Source organism: Alnus glutinosa, chromosome 12 (genome assembly GCF_958979055.1).
Source record: "Alnus glutinosa chromosome 12, dhAlnGlut1.1, whole genome shotgun sequence".
Taxonomy (NCBI): Eukaryota; Viridiplantae; Streptophyta; class Magnoliopsida; order Fagales; family Betulaceae; genus Alnus; species Alnus glutinosa.
Window position 1 is genome coordinate 24,699,877 of NC_084897.1, and position 14,351 is coordinate 24,714,227.

The 14,351-nt window shown below is 36.5% G+C and overlaps 2 protein-coding genes across 2 annotated transcripts; one reads left to right on the forward strand and one right to left on the reverse strand.

The window, feature by feature from the left end:
* On the forward strand, nt 1-5,329 carry LOC133883122 (putative U-box domain-containing protein 50). Its single transcript, XM_062322340.1, has 8 exons — nt 1-627; nt 716-828; nt 928-1,055; nt 1,186-1,600; nt 2,000-2,140; nt 2,243-2,782; nt 3,600-4,301; nt 4,983-5,329. The coding sequence occupies exons 1-8, from the start codon at nt 465-467 to the stop codon at nt 5,187-5,189; spliced, it is 2,409 nt and encodes an 802-aa protein (XP_062178324.1). The 5' UTR covers nt 1-464; the 3' UTR covers nt 5,190-5,329.
* A 213-nt stretch (nt 5,330-5,542) lies between these two features.
* LOC133883123 (nucleobase-ascorbate transporter 11) lies at nt 5,543-11,666 on the reverse strand. Its single transcript, XM_062322341.1, has 10 exons — nt 10,650-11,666; nt 10,115-10,212; nt 9,857-10,027; nt 9,343-9,443; nt 8,705-8,840; nt 8,449-8,499; nt 7,254-7,541; nt 6,834-7,068; nt 6,216-6,496; nt 5,543-6,039 (listed from the first exon to the last, which is right to left on the reverse strand). Exons 1-10 carry the CDS (start codon nt 11,308-11,310, stop codon nt 5,818-5,820), a joined length of 2,244 nt encoding a protein of 747 aa, XP_062178325.1. The 5' UTR covers nt 11,311-11,666; the 3' UTR covers nt 5,543-5,817.
* Between the last annotated feature and the right edge of the window lie 2,685 nt (nt 11,667-14,351).

Genomic DNA, 14,351 nt, shown 5'->3' on the forward strand with positions numbered 1-14,351 from the left:
ATATCAACGCACGGGCCAAAGGAGGAGCCAACTAGCCAAGAACCAAGAAGATTCAAAGGCCAGGATGGCAAATAGATAGACATCTCTAAGAAAGTGCGTACCATGGACGAGTAGAGAACGCAACCTTGGCATGCTCGGCGCTCGCTAAGCCATACATTTAAGTCCAAACGTGGCCGTCTTAACTCGTTAAAAAAGAACCAAAACTTCCTCTCTCTGACTCTCTGTCTTTGAAATCTTCAATAATACCTTTTGAAAAAGAATTCAATCCACAGCAGCATTGTCTAGGCCAGGCCTTTTTCCCGGAACTTTCACACTAAACCCCTCAAGACGCTGTAGATTTGCTTACCTACCAACTGTCATGTCCTTTTCTGGCGTTGGGTCTTGCCGGAATTTATGAACCTCGGTCGGTCTCTTTCTTGTTTCCATCAATCAAACGGGTCCGAGTAGCTTGTTTTAGCTAGCCAATGGATGCTGAAGCAGAGAAAGTGTATGTTGCTATTGGAAATGATTTACAGGATGGATTCAAGACCTTGGAGTGGGCGCTTAGGAAATGGAATTCTCGTCCGATCTCCATCGTCATTCTCCACATAACTTACAACATGTCCATGGATTTTGTCTACACCCCATGTAAGTAAACAGAGTTTGTTTTCAGTTTTCTTTGCGTTTCCGAATTGGATTGAAATGGGCTTTTATTTGTTTCATGTCTCTGTTTCAGTTGGCAAGCTGCCGGCAAGCGTTGTGAGTGAAGAGAAACTGGAAGTTCTTAGGAGGTTTGAGCAAGAAAAGATTGATAAGTTGCTTTCCAAGTATATAGCTTTCTGTGGCAAGGTTTGAGTGATTTTCTTCTCTGATGGCCTGTCTGAGATTTTGGACCTATTGCTTTCGATTTTCCTCTAATAATCTTCAGAATTTTCCTTTCGTTTATAGGTAAAGGCTGAGATATTGAAAGTCGAGAAATACGATGAACCTGTTCAGAAGCTCATTCTAGATTTGATTTCTGGCCTCCAAATAACCAAACTAGTCATGGGGTTTACATTCATGAAGTCCTCATCGTGGTATGCATTTTTTTGTTTCAGTTTCGTAGTCTTATATATGTTTTGGAGATTCCTAGGTGAATTTGTTTGATTTGGATCATCTGTCTTTAAATCTTACCTCTTTTTTCCTGTTTGGCTTTTACCTCCATAGGAAATCAAAGAACACGATTAGTCGGTCATTTTACATTCATCAGCACAAGCCCAATTTTTGTGAATTTTACATAATCTGTGGAGGAAAGCAGGTGTTACTTAGAGGACACAACGATGAAGGAACCATGGAGGATGATGAAGGAGTTATGGTTGCAAATATGAGAGAAAAGGCTTCTCTCAGAGGTTGGCTAGGGAAAATGTTTGCCGATTCCCCAGAAAGAAATTCTCGTATCTCATCCACTTTGCAGCTACCCAATTCACAAAATCAGTGGGAAAACCATGTCGAAGAAATTGAAAGTTATTTCCAGCAATTGTTGTCTTCTTCAGATTTGGATGGAGATGATCCTGCCCAGGAGAATGACGATTTCCAGACTAGCCCAGAATCAGATATGCTGGAAAACACTGATGCCAATATGGTAACTAAAATATCATAGATATTTTTCTGCAATATGTGGCTATAATTACATTTCTTTCTGTTTCCGTTCGGGTTTGGAGTAGTTGTCTAGAAAATGATGTTTTTGTTCAACAATTACACTTCGCTTTCTTTTCTTTCTTACTCGGATGAAATATTTTTCTCGCTTATCCTTCTTTTGACTCTAGCACCGGTATGATAGTGATGGGATATAGGGAGTGTTTGGCTGCCAGTGTACCCAAGCCATTATCAAGTGTCTTTCCTGTCCCCAGAAAGTGGGGTGCTCATGTTTCATTACATCTAACATCTACATCGTACCATGTTTTTTTAAAACTTTTAAATAACGTGGATTAGTTATATATACTGATTGCTGTTACATTTATATAATTTGGCAAACTGTCAGAGTCCCACAGAAAAAATCGAATATTTAAGAAGTAAAATCAGTGAAGCCCAGCAGGCAACCCAGGAGAAGAGAAGAGAAGCTAAGGACAACATTGAAAGGCATGCGAAAGCTAAATGGGTCATTTCTTTAAGCATTCATCGGGTAATATATCTATATATATATATATATATATATAAGCTCTTGGTTTTCAGTTTGTTTAATGGAAAAAAAGAAAATAAAAAGAAGTCCTTCACTGTTCTGCAGGCTGAAGAACTTGAAGCAGGGATAAAAGAGGAGGCTAAAAAACGATCAGAGTTGGAGAGAGAATTAGATTCTGAAAAGGAACAGATGAACGAAGTAATAAACGACATTGAAGAAAGCAAGAGCAGGCTAAGCTCACTTGTACAGCTCCAAACCGAGCTCTGTAGCAAGCTTCAGAGGTCCACATTGGCAAAGTCACGCTCCGAGACCCAACTGGAAAAGGCTGTGATGACGAGGGCAGAGATGGTTAGGGAGATTGAGGAGTTGCGGAGGCAGAGAGATGTGCTCAACCGGAGGATTGAGTTTTGCAGAGAAAAAGACGCCATTGGAATGGCTACAAAGCTTGATGAATTGAGATGTGGTTTTAGGGAGTACACGGCCGAGGAGATCAGATCAGCCACCGGTGATTTTTCTGATAGCATGAGATTGAAATCTGGAGGGGACCGAACTAATGTGTATAGAGGGCGCATGAATCATGGCACAGTTGCAATCAAAATGCTCAATTCAACCAATCAAATATCCCAAGAAGTTTTCCAAGATAAGGTAACACACAAACCTTCTTAACTCCTTTGTCTGATTAATCAGTATACCAAAAAATATTCATTTTACGGTCTAAATTGGATGATTTTACAGATCTAACGATTTATATGCTCATTTAAAATTTTAAATAACATGATACCATGTATATCGTTAGATATATCAAAACAAAATTTTGACTGTCTTATTGTGATTAACAAATAACCAGACTGTCAAGATGCTTTTAAATTATTATTATTTTTATTTTTTTGCGTCCAATTTTTGACATTGTTTTCATTTTTATTCTATTTTTTTATTTTTTTTTTATTTTTTTTTTTAATATAGATACATTGTTTTCATTTTTAAATACGTTGAATACTTCTACTCTATTGGCTTAGATGGATTCTGGAGTTTTATTGAAAATACAAATGATAAAAATTTTATCCGGTTACATTTAATGATACACATGGTACGGCATGTAAGCAATATATATATATATATATATATATATAAAAGCATATTGACTTGTTCTCTTCTTTTTTAAATTAATTGACACAATTTTAGTTATTGATAATTTAATTATTTAATATATTGACTAAAATTTACTTCTTTTAAAATCAATTTGTAATTAATTAACCCAAATATTTGGTCTGGATGTATAAAATAGCCAAATTCCCAAGGTGCCATTTATTAAAAACAAAGATTAGTATTTTAAGAATTCCATATTCCCATTACAGAAGTTTATATAAAAAAATTAGAAGATTATAATCAATTTTTTTTATTATTATTATTAAGAAAAAAAAAACATTGATGGAAATTTGACTAAAATTGACACTATATGTAGGTGGATCTACTTGGCAATATCCGACACCCGCATTTGGTCGCCATGATTGGATTATGTTCCGAGCTAAAATGCTTTGTGTTTGAGTACATGCACAATGGCAGCTTACAAGACGTGTTATCTTCCTCCCACTCCAACAGAAGCTCTGGGCAAAGAAACCAGGCCCTCGGGTGGCAGGACCGGATCGGCATTGCGGCCCAGGTTTGCTCGGGCCTGAGCTTCCTCCACTCGGCCCGGCCCATCCCCAGGCCCATTGTTCATGGCGGCCTCACACCCTCCAACATCCTCCTTGATCGTAATCGCATGGCAAAGATCAGTGGTTATGGGCCCCCAGAAGCCCATGATGCATGTGATGTGGGAGTGGATATTCGGGCTTTTGGGGGTGTATTGCTACATCTTCTAACAGGGAGAAACTGGGCCGGGTTGGTTGAGGAGGCAATGGCAATGGGTAGTGCCGGGCTGGCCCAGGTTCTGGATGAGGTGGCTGGAGATTGGCCGTTGGATCTGGCAGAGGAGTTTGCGGGCTTAGCACTGAGGTGTTTGTCCAATACAGAGTTGAGCATCACAAGGGTGATGGAAGAGCTCAACAAGATGAAGAACAAGGCTGATGAAGTAATGGGAAGATCTGAGCCGGTCATCAATGGAAGTGATTATGGAGCAGATTCATATGATGTACCCAGAGCTTTCCTCTGCCCCATATTTCAGGTTTGAGCCTCTTAACCATTTTCTATACTATACCATTTCCAAACTCATACAATAGGCTTAGAAGTTGATGGGCCTTACCAGGTATCTAATTGAAGCTTCCAAGAGGATTAATCAAGATATATATATATATATATATATATTTTAAATGAAGATATAATTGAAGCTTCTTATAATTGTTTAAAAAGTTTAGTTTTACCTAATAATAAATCAACGTGAAACTTAGCATAAATGAGTACTTTTATAATCCACTCACTTAATGTGGGCGGTCCATCTTTCTAATTTGGGACTAACTTTCGGATGTGTCATAATTGTCTTACTCAATATTGAGACTGATTAAGTAAGGAAAAAAAAAAGTAATATATTATACAAGCACCCCAAATTAGTGCGCAATGGGATATGTTTATTTACCAAAAAATGTTATTCTTTACACTATATTGATGTGAGATGGATTAGTAGCCCTTGAATAAGCCTTTATTAAAAGAAAAAATAAAATAAAATTCAAGGACTATCAACCCATACCACGTCAGCATAACATGAATGTGTTGTAAAGTATAGCATTATTCTTATTCATCTACACTCTTAACTCGATGACTATGAATAGGAATTTGATTTGAAAAAATGATGTTAAAAATAAGAAAAGATTTGCATATTAAGTGTTTGATATGGATATTTTGGGTGCAGGATATAATGAAGAACCCGCACGTGGCAGCGGATGGATTTTCATATGAGCTGGAAGCAATAGCGGAATGGCTAGAAATGGGGCGTGATACTTCACCCATGACAAACTTGCGTCTCAAGCATACACAGCTCTTCCCCAACCATGCCCTTCGTTCTCTCATTGAGGATTGGCGAAATAATATTTTCACGAGTGTCTCCCTGCAACTGTAAATTCTTTTGTTTTTCCTCTTGTAAAGGATAAAAGGCTGCCTTGGGCCTATAGTGAGTGGCTACGAGAGCACCATAAATAGGTTGAAGAAGGGCTATGATGGATATAAAAGAATTTGTTAATGAGACTTACGTGGACCAAATATGTTGTACGCACAACTAGTTGATGTTGCAGTGCATCATGGCATTGTCACATCAACCCAAAAACAAATTCCCCCCATTCGTCGATACTAAGGGGTGGTCGGACAGTCATTTTCAGCCACTCTCTTGGGAGTAAGGGTTGATAGTGGCAATGCTACGTCAGCACGCTAAGACTAAGTACGTACAAGTAAAAGAGAAAAGATAAAAATCTAAACTTTGAAACAATATTTTGAATATTGATATAATTTGGAATCGACCCAGTTTATGTAAACTTACAACAGGGAATTTCACTAATTTTGGTAACATGAGAAATTACAGATTTTCGTGTACAAAGTTATTGATATGTATGTTGGAACTATCCTATTTCTTCGTTTCTGCTGTACTACCTCCAATCTCGACTGCTTCCCTACCCCAAAGAAAAATCCAGGAGGTGGGTCTTTAAGCAGAGCAATTTCCTAGTATTTGACTGCAAAATGCTATTGTGTGCTACTCACACTCCCAACCATTTTGCCCAACAAAAACACTTGGCAACTTTTCTTGGGAGGGCATAGTCTGAGAAGAAAGATGGGTCAGTTGCAACCTCTTCAGCACGTGACCATATATATACCCCTCTTTCTTGCCGGCTGCCTGGGACGGTGTTGTCTAGTACAAATGCCACCAAGAGCGTCACCACCATGTTCAAAGACATAAGTGCATTTATCGCAAAATCAAGCTGAAACATATCCCACGAAGAAAATGACGTATCAGCTCTTCTTCCTCACAAGGAAAGAGGGAAACAAGAAATTATATTGTAAAATCAAATAAATGAATACTTCACAAAAAGTCTTCTCTCTCTCTCTGTGTCACTTTTTTTGTTTTTTTGTTTTTGGGAGTGCAAGAGGGAGTTACTTGTTTACTGCCGGTGTGGACTGGTCCATTTGATGCCGCCGCATAAGGAACAAAGTAACTTGGCAGTATAGAGCTGGCTTCAGGTTGATACTGTTGGAAATAGGCAGGAATAGATAACCCAAGGAACAATGAAACACCAACTATCGTGATGTTTCTAAAACTTGCTGTTTGACTGTACTGCAAAGTTGATAGACCCAATGCCACGATAAGGGCCCACATGAAGCACAATAAGGAAGCAGCCAATGCCAGTGGTATAGAGGCAAGAATTGCACCCACTTTTCCTACAAAATACAAGTGAAAAAAAATCAAGGAACCAATCCATATTAAAGCTAAAAAAGAAATTTACCACAGATGGATGATGATATGCAAGCTACATTGTCAACAGAGAGGATTAACATGTTGAATCCAATCTGCATATGAGAAACTCCTATAATTCATCTCAGGCATCAAACTTGCCAGACTGGCTTGGATGTATTTTGATATCTTCTGATTAGGGTCAAAACCACATATCCAATATGCATATCATGCCAATCTGTAGGCCTCACGAATATTCACCTATAGAAGGATTTCAGTCTCAATCTTGGGTTTGTTTTTTTTAGGTATGTCTATGATGCATACCTAAAAAGGAGAAGAAGATCAAGAAAACTGCTCCAACTTCCACTGCCCTTCGACTTGCCACCTTTGTTATGTCAATGGTATGCACATTTTCTGTCAAGGTCGTCGACCCAGTTCCTGAACCCCAAACTCCGGCCAAAATACTGCAGAAGCCCTCCATTGCAATTCCTCGGCTGACAATCCCTGGAGTTGGAGGCTTTGAATTGACCCGCAAAGATGTAGAATGATACGTTCCAACCTGGTTTGGTACAGCAACTTGCATCAGTGTCAAAATAATAATTCCATCTCTATGTTTATTTAGTGCTCTTATATAAAGAAATCAAAATTACTTAAACATACGAGCAGGGATTTTGCATTCTCAATTATTCTACTTTCTTCAGGAAATCATGCCACATTAGTCATGTGAATTATTGGGATACTAACCGAATCCACTGATGCGACCAGTGAAACTATGATCATGATCATGGAAGTCCTTAAATGGAAGATGGGGATACCCCACTGGAAAGGGTAGGGAATTCTGACCCATGCAGCAGTTTTCCATGCATTTGAAACATCAGTTCTGCAATGCTTCATCGTGTATGCATGCTTTCTACATGCATTGATTAAGATGTTTGAACTGGGTATGTCAGGGCTGCAGCCTTTATAATTGTAAGCTCCACCAGCTGTCAAAAAGAATGCATATGTCCATATAATCATGATGCTCAGTGGAACCTGCCATGATTGAAATATTTCAGTAAGACTAAGTAAGTGCGATCCATATTCATCAAACACAAAACATTTAAAATACCTCATTAATTAAATGCAACAACAAAAAGGAAATATATAAGGTTTACAGGAAGGCTTCTCTTGGACGCGTGGATTGGTTATGTTTTCAGTACTGTACTTAAAATTGTCACTATGATGTGGACCAACTAATTTTTGAATAAGGCAGAATGCATGAAAAGAAAGACCATTCACATGCCTAAAGAAAGATCATTGCCCCAATCTGATTGGGTTGTATCTCCCAATGTTTGATCCCCCCACCCATTAATCCCCTTTACTTCTTTGTTTCACTATTACATTACCCTTTATTTTATGGATCACTATGTCAGATTGAGAAATGCTTCCATGCTTGATAAAAAGTGCTTGGACTTAATATTTGGCACTTCCGACTGAACATGTAGTAAGTGTGCTAACAAGCCTATAAGAGGTGATTTTCAGATATAATGTGATTACATGAATACACCAGGGATCATTTCAGTTGGATAGAAGCATCAAGCTGAATGCCCATAAAGGAGGATGTTAAAGAAAATACATTTTTTATAAAATTATAGATTGATAGATCAGCTTTTGAGGCTATCCCCAAAATAAGAACCTTAGTTCTGTACAACATAGATTTTTGATATGCTGACCAGGGTTGGGAACAAGTGTCATTGCTAACATATGTAAATAATTAAGTTACAAAGTTAAAACTGATGAAAATGAGGATTAGATTATGGCAAGCCAGAAACCAAGAGTATGCACAACACTTTTCTTATTGATATAATCCCAAAACACATACACAAACTTGATATCTGATATAAAACCACTAACATATTCTCCCAACATGCCATGGCATAATGAAAGATAAGAAGCATACCGCATAAATTCGAAATACACGATGCCCAAGGATGGATACCCCACGAAGGTACTAAAAAGACAACAGAAGTAAAAAAGTAAGTGGTTTGAACATTTTACAAAAGCATTTAAATGAATTACGAAGAAAAAAAAACACAATTAATTTCTTTCTAGTCAATATTTAGAACAAATTTAACTAGTACTACCTAATATATAGGCCTACTAAGGACTGGCCAATCTAAATCCAAAAAAAATTAATCTGCTCCAAAACCACTTACCAGGGCAAATACAAGAAGCAAGAATATCTGTGGAATGCTGATTTCCACACAACTACCAGCTTGTGGAAACCCATAGCTAAAAAATGCTAAACCTACTGCAGCAACAGTTGGAGCAACCACAACAGGGTTAATCAACCTGCAATGTATTCTTATTTATATCAATACACCTGACAAAGTCCAATATGCAGGGGATACTTGATCTGGCAGCCCTTGAGAATAAAATTTTTCTTTCTCAAATAAACATTTGGAAAATTACCAATCCACCCAACAAAGATAATACAGTAGAAAGTTAATAATGAACAGCTTGGTACTTTTCCTCATCAAATTTGCTATTTATTACAACCACATGGCATCATATGAACTACCAAAATACTAAGATATCTGCCCATGTGAAAAGGAAGCTAACTGTGAAAGAAACTATATCCTAACAAGTGCTCTTCTACCTTGTCATAATTGGAGTAAAAGAAAAGAAACTCTAAATAAATAGCATCAAGACAGAACTTAGGAGCGGCACACCTAATGCATCTAAGTCAATTAATTTTTGCACAAGAAAGATTTTGTTTTTTACTTCTTCCCAGAAAAGCATTAAAGATCGGGACAAGCACAAGGAAGATATTTCAATCAGCCTTTTGATTTACCTTAAAAAAACTGACATCAAACCACTGAATCCCAAAAAGCTCTGAAATATTGAACCAACAATTATTGCCCCTTGCAGTTCCCTCATTATGTGTCTGAATTTCTGCAGTTAGATAATATATTAAAACTAAAGGATGAGTTCAGATCAAAATATAAAACAGAGGGGTAACAATTCAAGGACTACACATCTCTCTGATTCTTTTGACATGCAAAAGAAGGAGCTCACTGCCCCATATATATATATATATATATATATATATATATATATATATATATATATATATATATATAAACAGAAAAATCATCACACTGATGCTAGTCATTCTCATCCAACCAGAAAGTTTATCATCTAAAATTTGTGGCAAGTAAATATGTCTTATAACTGCAGAAATTTTATCTCGATACAATGTTCAAGTTATTCCTGGCAAATCTATAAAAGTTTACAGCTTATAGAATGAAACATTTATTAATTTTTATGTACTTACATACAAATAAAAAAAAAATTAACGTACTTACATGTTCTGTAAGATTTCGATACTCGCGGGCATTCATGATTACTAATGCTGGTGCCAGATATACAAATGAGCTCCCTTGAACTAAAGGAAGTCGCGTGCCAAAGTAGGAGTGCATGATTGTTGTAATACCAGAAACCAGCAGCATTGTTGAAATCACGGTAGCAGTATCTTTCTGTCATAGTTTATGTAGAGAAGAGTAAGTACCTTCAACTTATTGAATTGCACAAGATATTAATGGGACCGTAAGAGAGCTGCTTACATCTGTTCCCCCCATGGCTGGTACAATAATCAAGGGGATGAATACTAGTGAACCAGCCAAAGATAGATAGTGCTGCAGGCCATAATATATTAACGGTACTGCAGTTAAACAACCAGATAAGAGTCAGGAAATGGTACTCAATCCTAGCAAGTCACTCCAACACGATTTCAAGAACCCCAATTCAAGTCTTCCTACGATGTGAATGGGAAATAATATTTTTTTTCTCGCTATAAAAACTGCAATTTTTTTTAACCTCTAAATCAGGGCCTTCTCTAAACTCCATGATAAAAGCTTGACCTACAATTCTCAAACAATTGCCGACCTAGTTTGTTCTAAAACATTCAGGCCTGGTTCTAACAAATCAAAAATCAGGATTCATATCCAAACGCCTCGTTGCTTTACTTGATCATAATCAAATGTATGTCTTACTCCGAAAACTTCACTAAAATTTATCTAATATAACCATTTCAAGCAAACTAGTAACTGCAGCTCCATATACCAAAACATATAAACAAATTAGTGAAAAAGCACTAACCAAAACCAGGATTGTCTCTGAGCCCACATTTCATTCCCGAAGGCCTGCGCCACCCTCCATGAGCAGGCTCTTCGTCATTAGGATACACATCGATTTTCGCATCTCTTTCAGCAACACCACCGTCCTCTTTCTTTGGCTCAGCCGCTGGAGCTACTGCTGGAACTTCATTTCCATTCGCATTCCTATTCACAATTCCATTCACATTCGCATTCAAATTCCCATTTCCATTCAAACGAACTTTGCGCTCATCGTCTTTAGGCTCGTCCCAAGTCCTCCTCCTCTGGTTCTCACCCCTCACCGCCCCATCCCTCTCATTCCTCACCACCGGTTCGATTTCAATCCCAAGGTTCGGCTTGGTCCGGCCCAGAACCGGGTCGATCTCGATTTTCGGCGACGACCCGCCGTTTCTCAGATAAAGACCCTTCTCCAAATCGAACCCAGAGCTGTCGTTCTTCTCGCTGGCACTAGTCTCAGCCCCCCAAGAGTAATCAGAGACAAAGCCGGTCTTCTTGGCCCAAGATTTTAGCTCTTTCGGGTTGTGATCGAATCTCGGCACAAACGGCTCGATCTTCGGAGGCACAGAGCCAAGTCTCGTGGCGGCTCCACCACCCTTCACTCTCTCGGCCTTGTCTAGAGATATTGAGCTCGACCCAGTTGCCATTAGAGCTTTTCCGGGAAAACTAACAACAAAGAACTAAACCCACTTCGTTCCTTAAAGGAGAACAAAGTTACAAAGCTACAAAGTTAAAACATAAAAGGAAACTTTAAAAAAAATAAAGAAGATGGTACGAGAAACTGAGAGAGTGATGAGTAGAAGCAAAGCAAAGGGTGGAGGGTGGATTGGGAAGGTGTCAAAGAGAGAGGACAATCATTAAATTGATTTGCCAAAAGGTTAATGGGAACTGGTGTGAATGAACGTGTCTGTGTGTGAGTGAGTGAGTGACTCAGAATGAGAGATTTTTAGACGTCTTTTTTATTCTTCTCATCTTTTTCATCTTTTATTGCCGCTAGCCAGTTGCTGTCAGTTGGAGCTTTCGCCCTTTCAGATACTTCCAAATTACTGCAATGCTCCTGTTCTTGCCCGTTGAGATTAAACAAAAATAAAAAATAAAATAAAAAATAAAAAATTTGAAGAATGTTTTGATAATAGAAAGGATGAGTTTTGTTGCCAGCAGTTGCCAGAATTAAATTTCTCTCTTTTTTTTCATTTTCTTTTTATCAAAGGGGCGGGAATGTTTGGGTAATTATTATTTTTCCAAATCATGTTTGAGTTGTTTTTTAAAACTAAAACTTTATTATTACTTTTTTAAAAAAAAAAAAAAAAAAAAAATCAAGAGCAATGTTACCACGCTCATATTTCACCCCCTCTTCTCTGTAAAAAAAAATTTGCTCCCATCCCCTCAACGAATTTAGAGTAATTTTAGAAATTTCTTATGTAATCCTCCGAAAATAAGGTGGGTTTTAAAATCTTAATTTTTTATTCAAATTTAATAGTGATCAATCACAAGTTCAATGAAAAACACAAAATAAATTTCTAACATTACACTCTTAATGCCACTCCAGCCACCACGCAAAAGTGGTCGAAACCATCCAATCTAGTAATCTCATCCACTAGATTACGGCCCCGTTTAGTAATCCCCTCTCCTTCCCCTCCCCTTCCCTTTGTGAGAATTTTTTTGTTGTGTGAAAATAGAAAGTGATTGATGTGATATAAAGTAGAAAGAATTTATATAGAAAAGTGGAAAAAAATTTTATTGTAGTGGATTTTTTTAATTAAATAATAATAAAAAATTATTGATGTGATATAAAAAGTAAAAAAGAAAAGAATGTTTTGAATTTGATGTTTTTTGGGAAAGGTAAAAGTAAGGGGAGGGAAGGGAAGGGGAATGGAAGGGAGTTAGTAAACGGGGCCTACATGTCGAGAGTGGTCGCAATCACTCCCGATAACTTTAGGAAGGTATGATTATAAAAAGGTAGTCCGCCGCCTCTAAGAAAGGTTGAGCTCTTTTTAATATATATATATATATATATATATATATATATATATATATATATATATATATATATATATATATATATATATATATATATATATATATATATATATATATATAAAGTTGGACCAATTAAATTTTTATGATCCGACATGACAATAGCACGTTGGACTACCGCATCAAAGAGTACAAGAGATGGGAGAAAAATTGGAATGGCTCCAATACTTTCTTCTAGAAAATAAGAAGAAGGGTTTCTTACATTTGAAGTTTCTTATGGTCACAGATAAATGAGTAGCAGCATGCAAAGTCCAACTCAAGGGGGGAGGCACATCATTAGCACATGGTTGTTATAATAATGCAGTGGAAAAACACAATTAATGGGTCCCAAGAGAATTGATTAGGAAAAGAAGAAATCTCAAAGCAGTCATAATATTCATTTTGGACTGTCTATTAAAGCCTTAAAACTACATTTGTAACATTGATATACTATTTAATAGTATAATTGGCTGACGGCTTCACGCAAATTATTTAGCTGTGGACTAATAAGAAAGAGATAAGGGCATTTTGGTTAGTTTTGTTTTTGCCACTTTCCTAGCACTATTATTATTATTATTATTATTATTTTAATACTTTCCTAACACTATATTAAGATGAGATAAAAGGGCAGGAGGATTCTAACATACGTGGGATTGGTTTCGGGGTGGGCAAAAGTCAGCCCACCCTTTTTTATTTTTATAAATTATATAAAAAAAAAAAAATCAATTTTGAAAAGCTATAAGCCCACCGGCTTCAAGATGAAGCTTTGGATGAAGACGGATCGTCTTGTCTCCTTGTTGTGATAGGAATAAGATTCTCTCAATTTTAAATGAAATGAAGATGAGCTAATTAGTTATAAAACAATAGGTAATATTTTTCAAAAAATGACAATTTTGCTCCTTATTTTATAACTATCTGCCTCTTCTATGTTTCATTTCAATTTCTGTTGTGACGAGGCAATTCTGTTTTCATCGTCGCCAGATGAAGAAGAAGTGACGAATCGTCTTTGCTTGTCTCTTCTTCTTTGACAAAGAATTAAAGATTTCTCGTCTTCGATTTGGTTTTGTTTTAACTGTTTCAACTCTGGTGGAGGCTAGGGGTGTAAATTGCACCATATGAACAAATAATACTCTTATTTTACATTCGCATCTCCACTTTGCACATGGCGAATTCTAGTAACCATCTACCCTAAACAAGTAGATAGAATCACCCAATAACCGCACACAGGCAGACAATTTTTTTGTACTAACCACCGGTGACATTCGTTTTGCATTTTAGGCTCTTTTATGAGCTTTCTATTTTTATTTTTATTTTATTATTATTATTTTACTACAAACTTAATTTTTTTTTTTTTTTTGATAAGTAACAAACTTAATTTATATGGGTCCATTGGTTTTTTAAAGTTTTTTATGAGCTTTTTTTATACGAGCTTAATTTAATTTTTGAACTAAATACATCTATAAATTGTAATATGAAAACAAAAATTAAATTGAAAACATTGGACGATACAAGTATTTATAAACAAAATTCTAATATAAATAATAATAATAATACATCTATTTATACACTTTGTGCAATACAAGTAAATTGAAAAAAACTACAAAATACAATTGAATTAAATTATATTCTCTAAAAAAAATACAAGTGAATTAACTTCAATTGCCTTGAAATA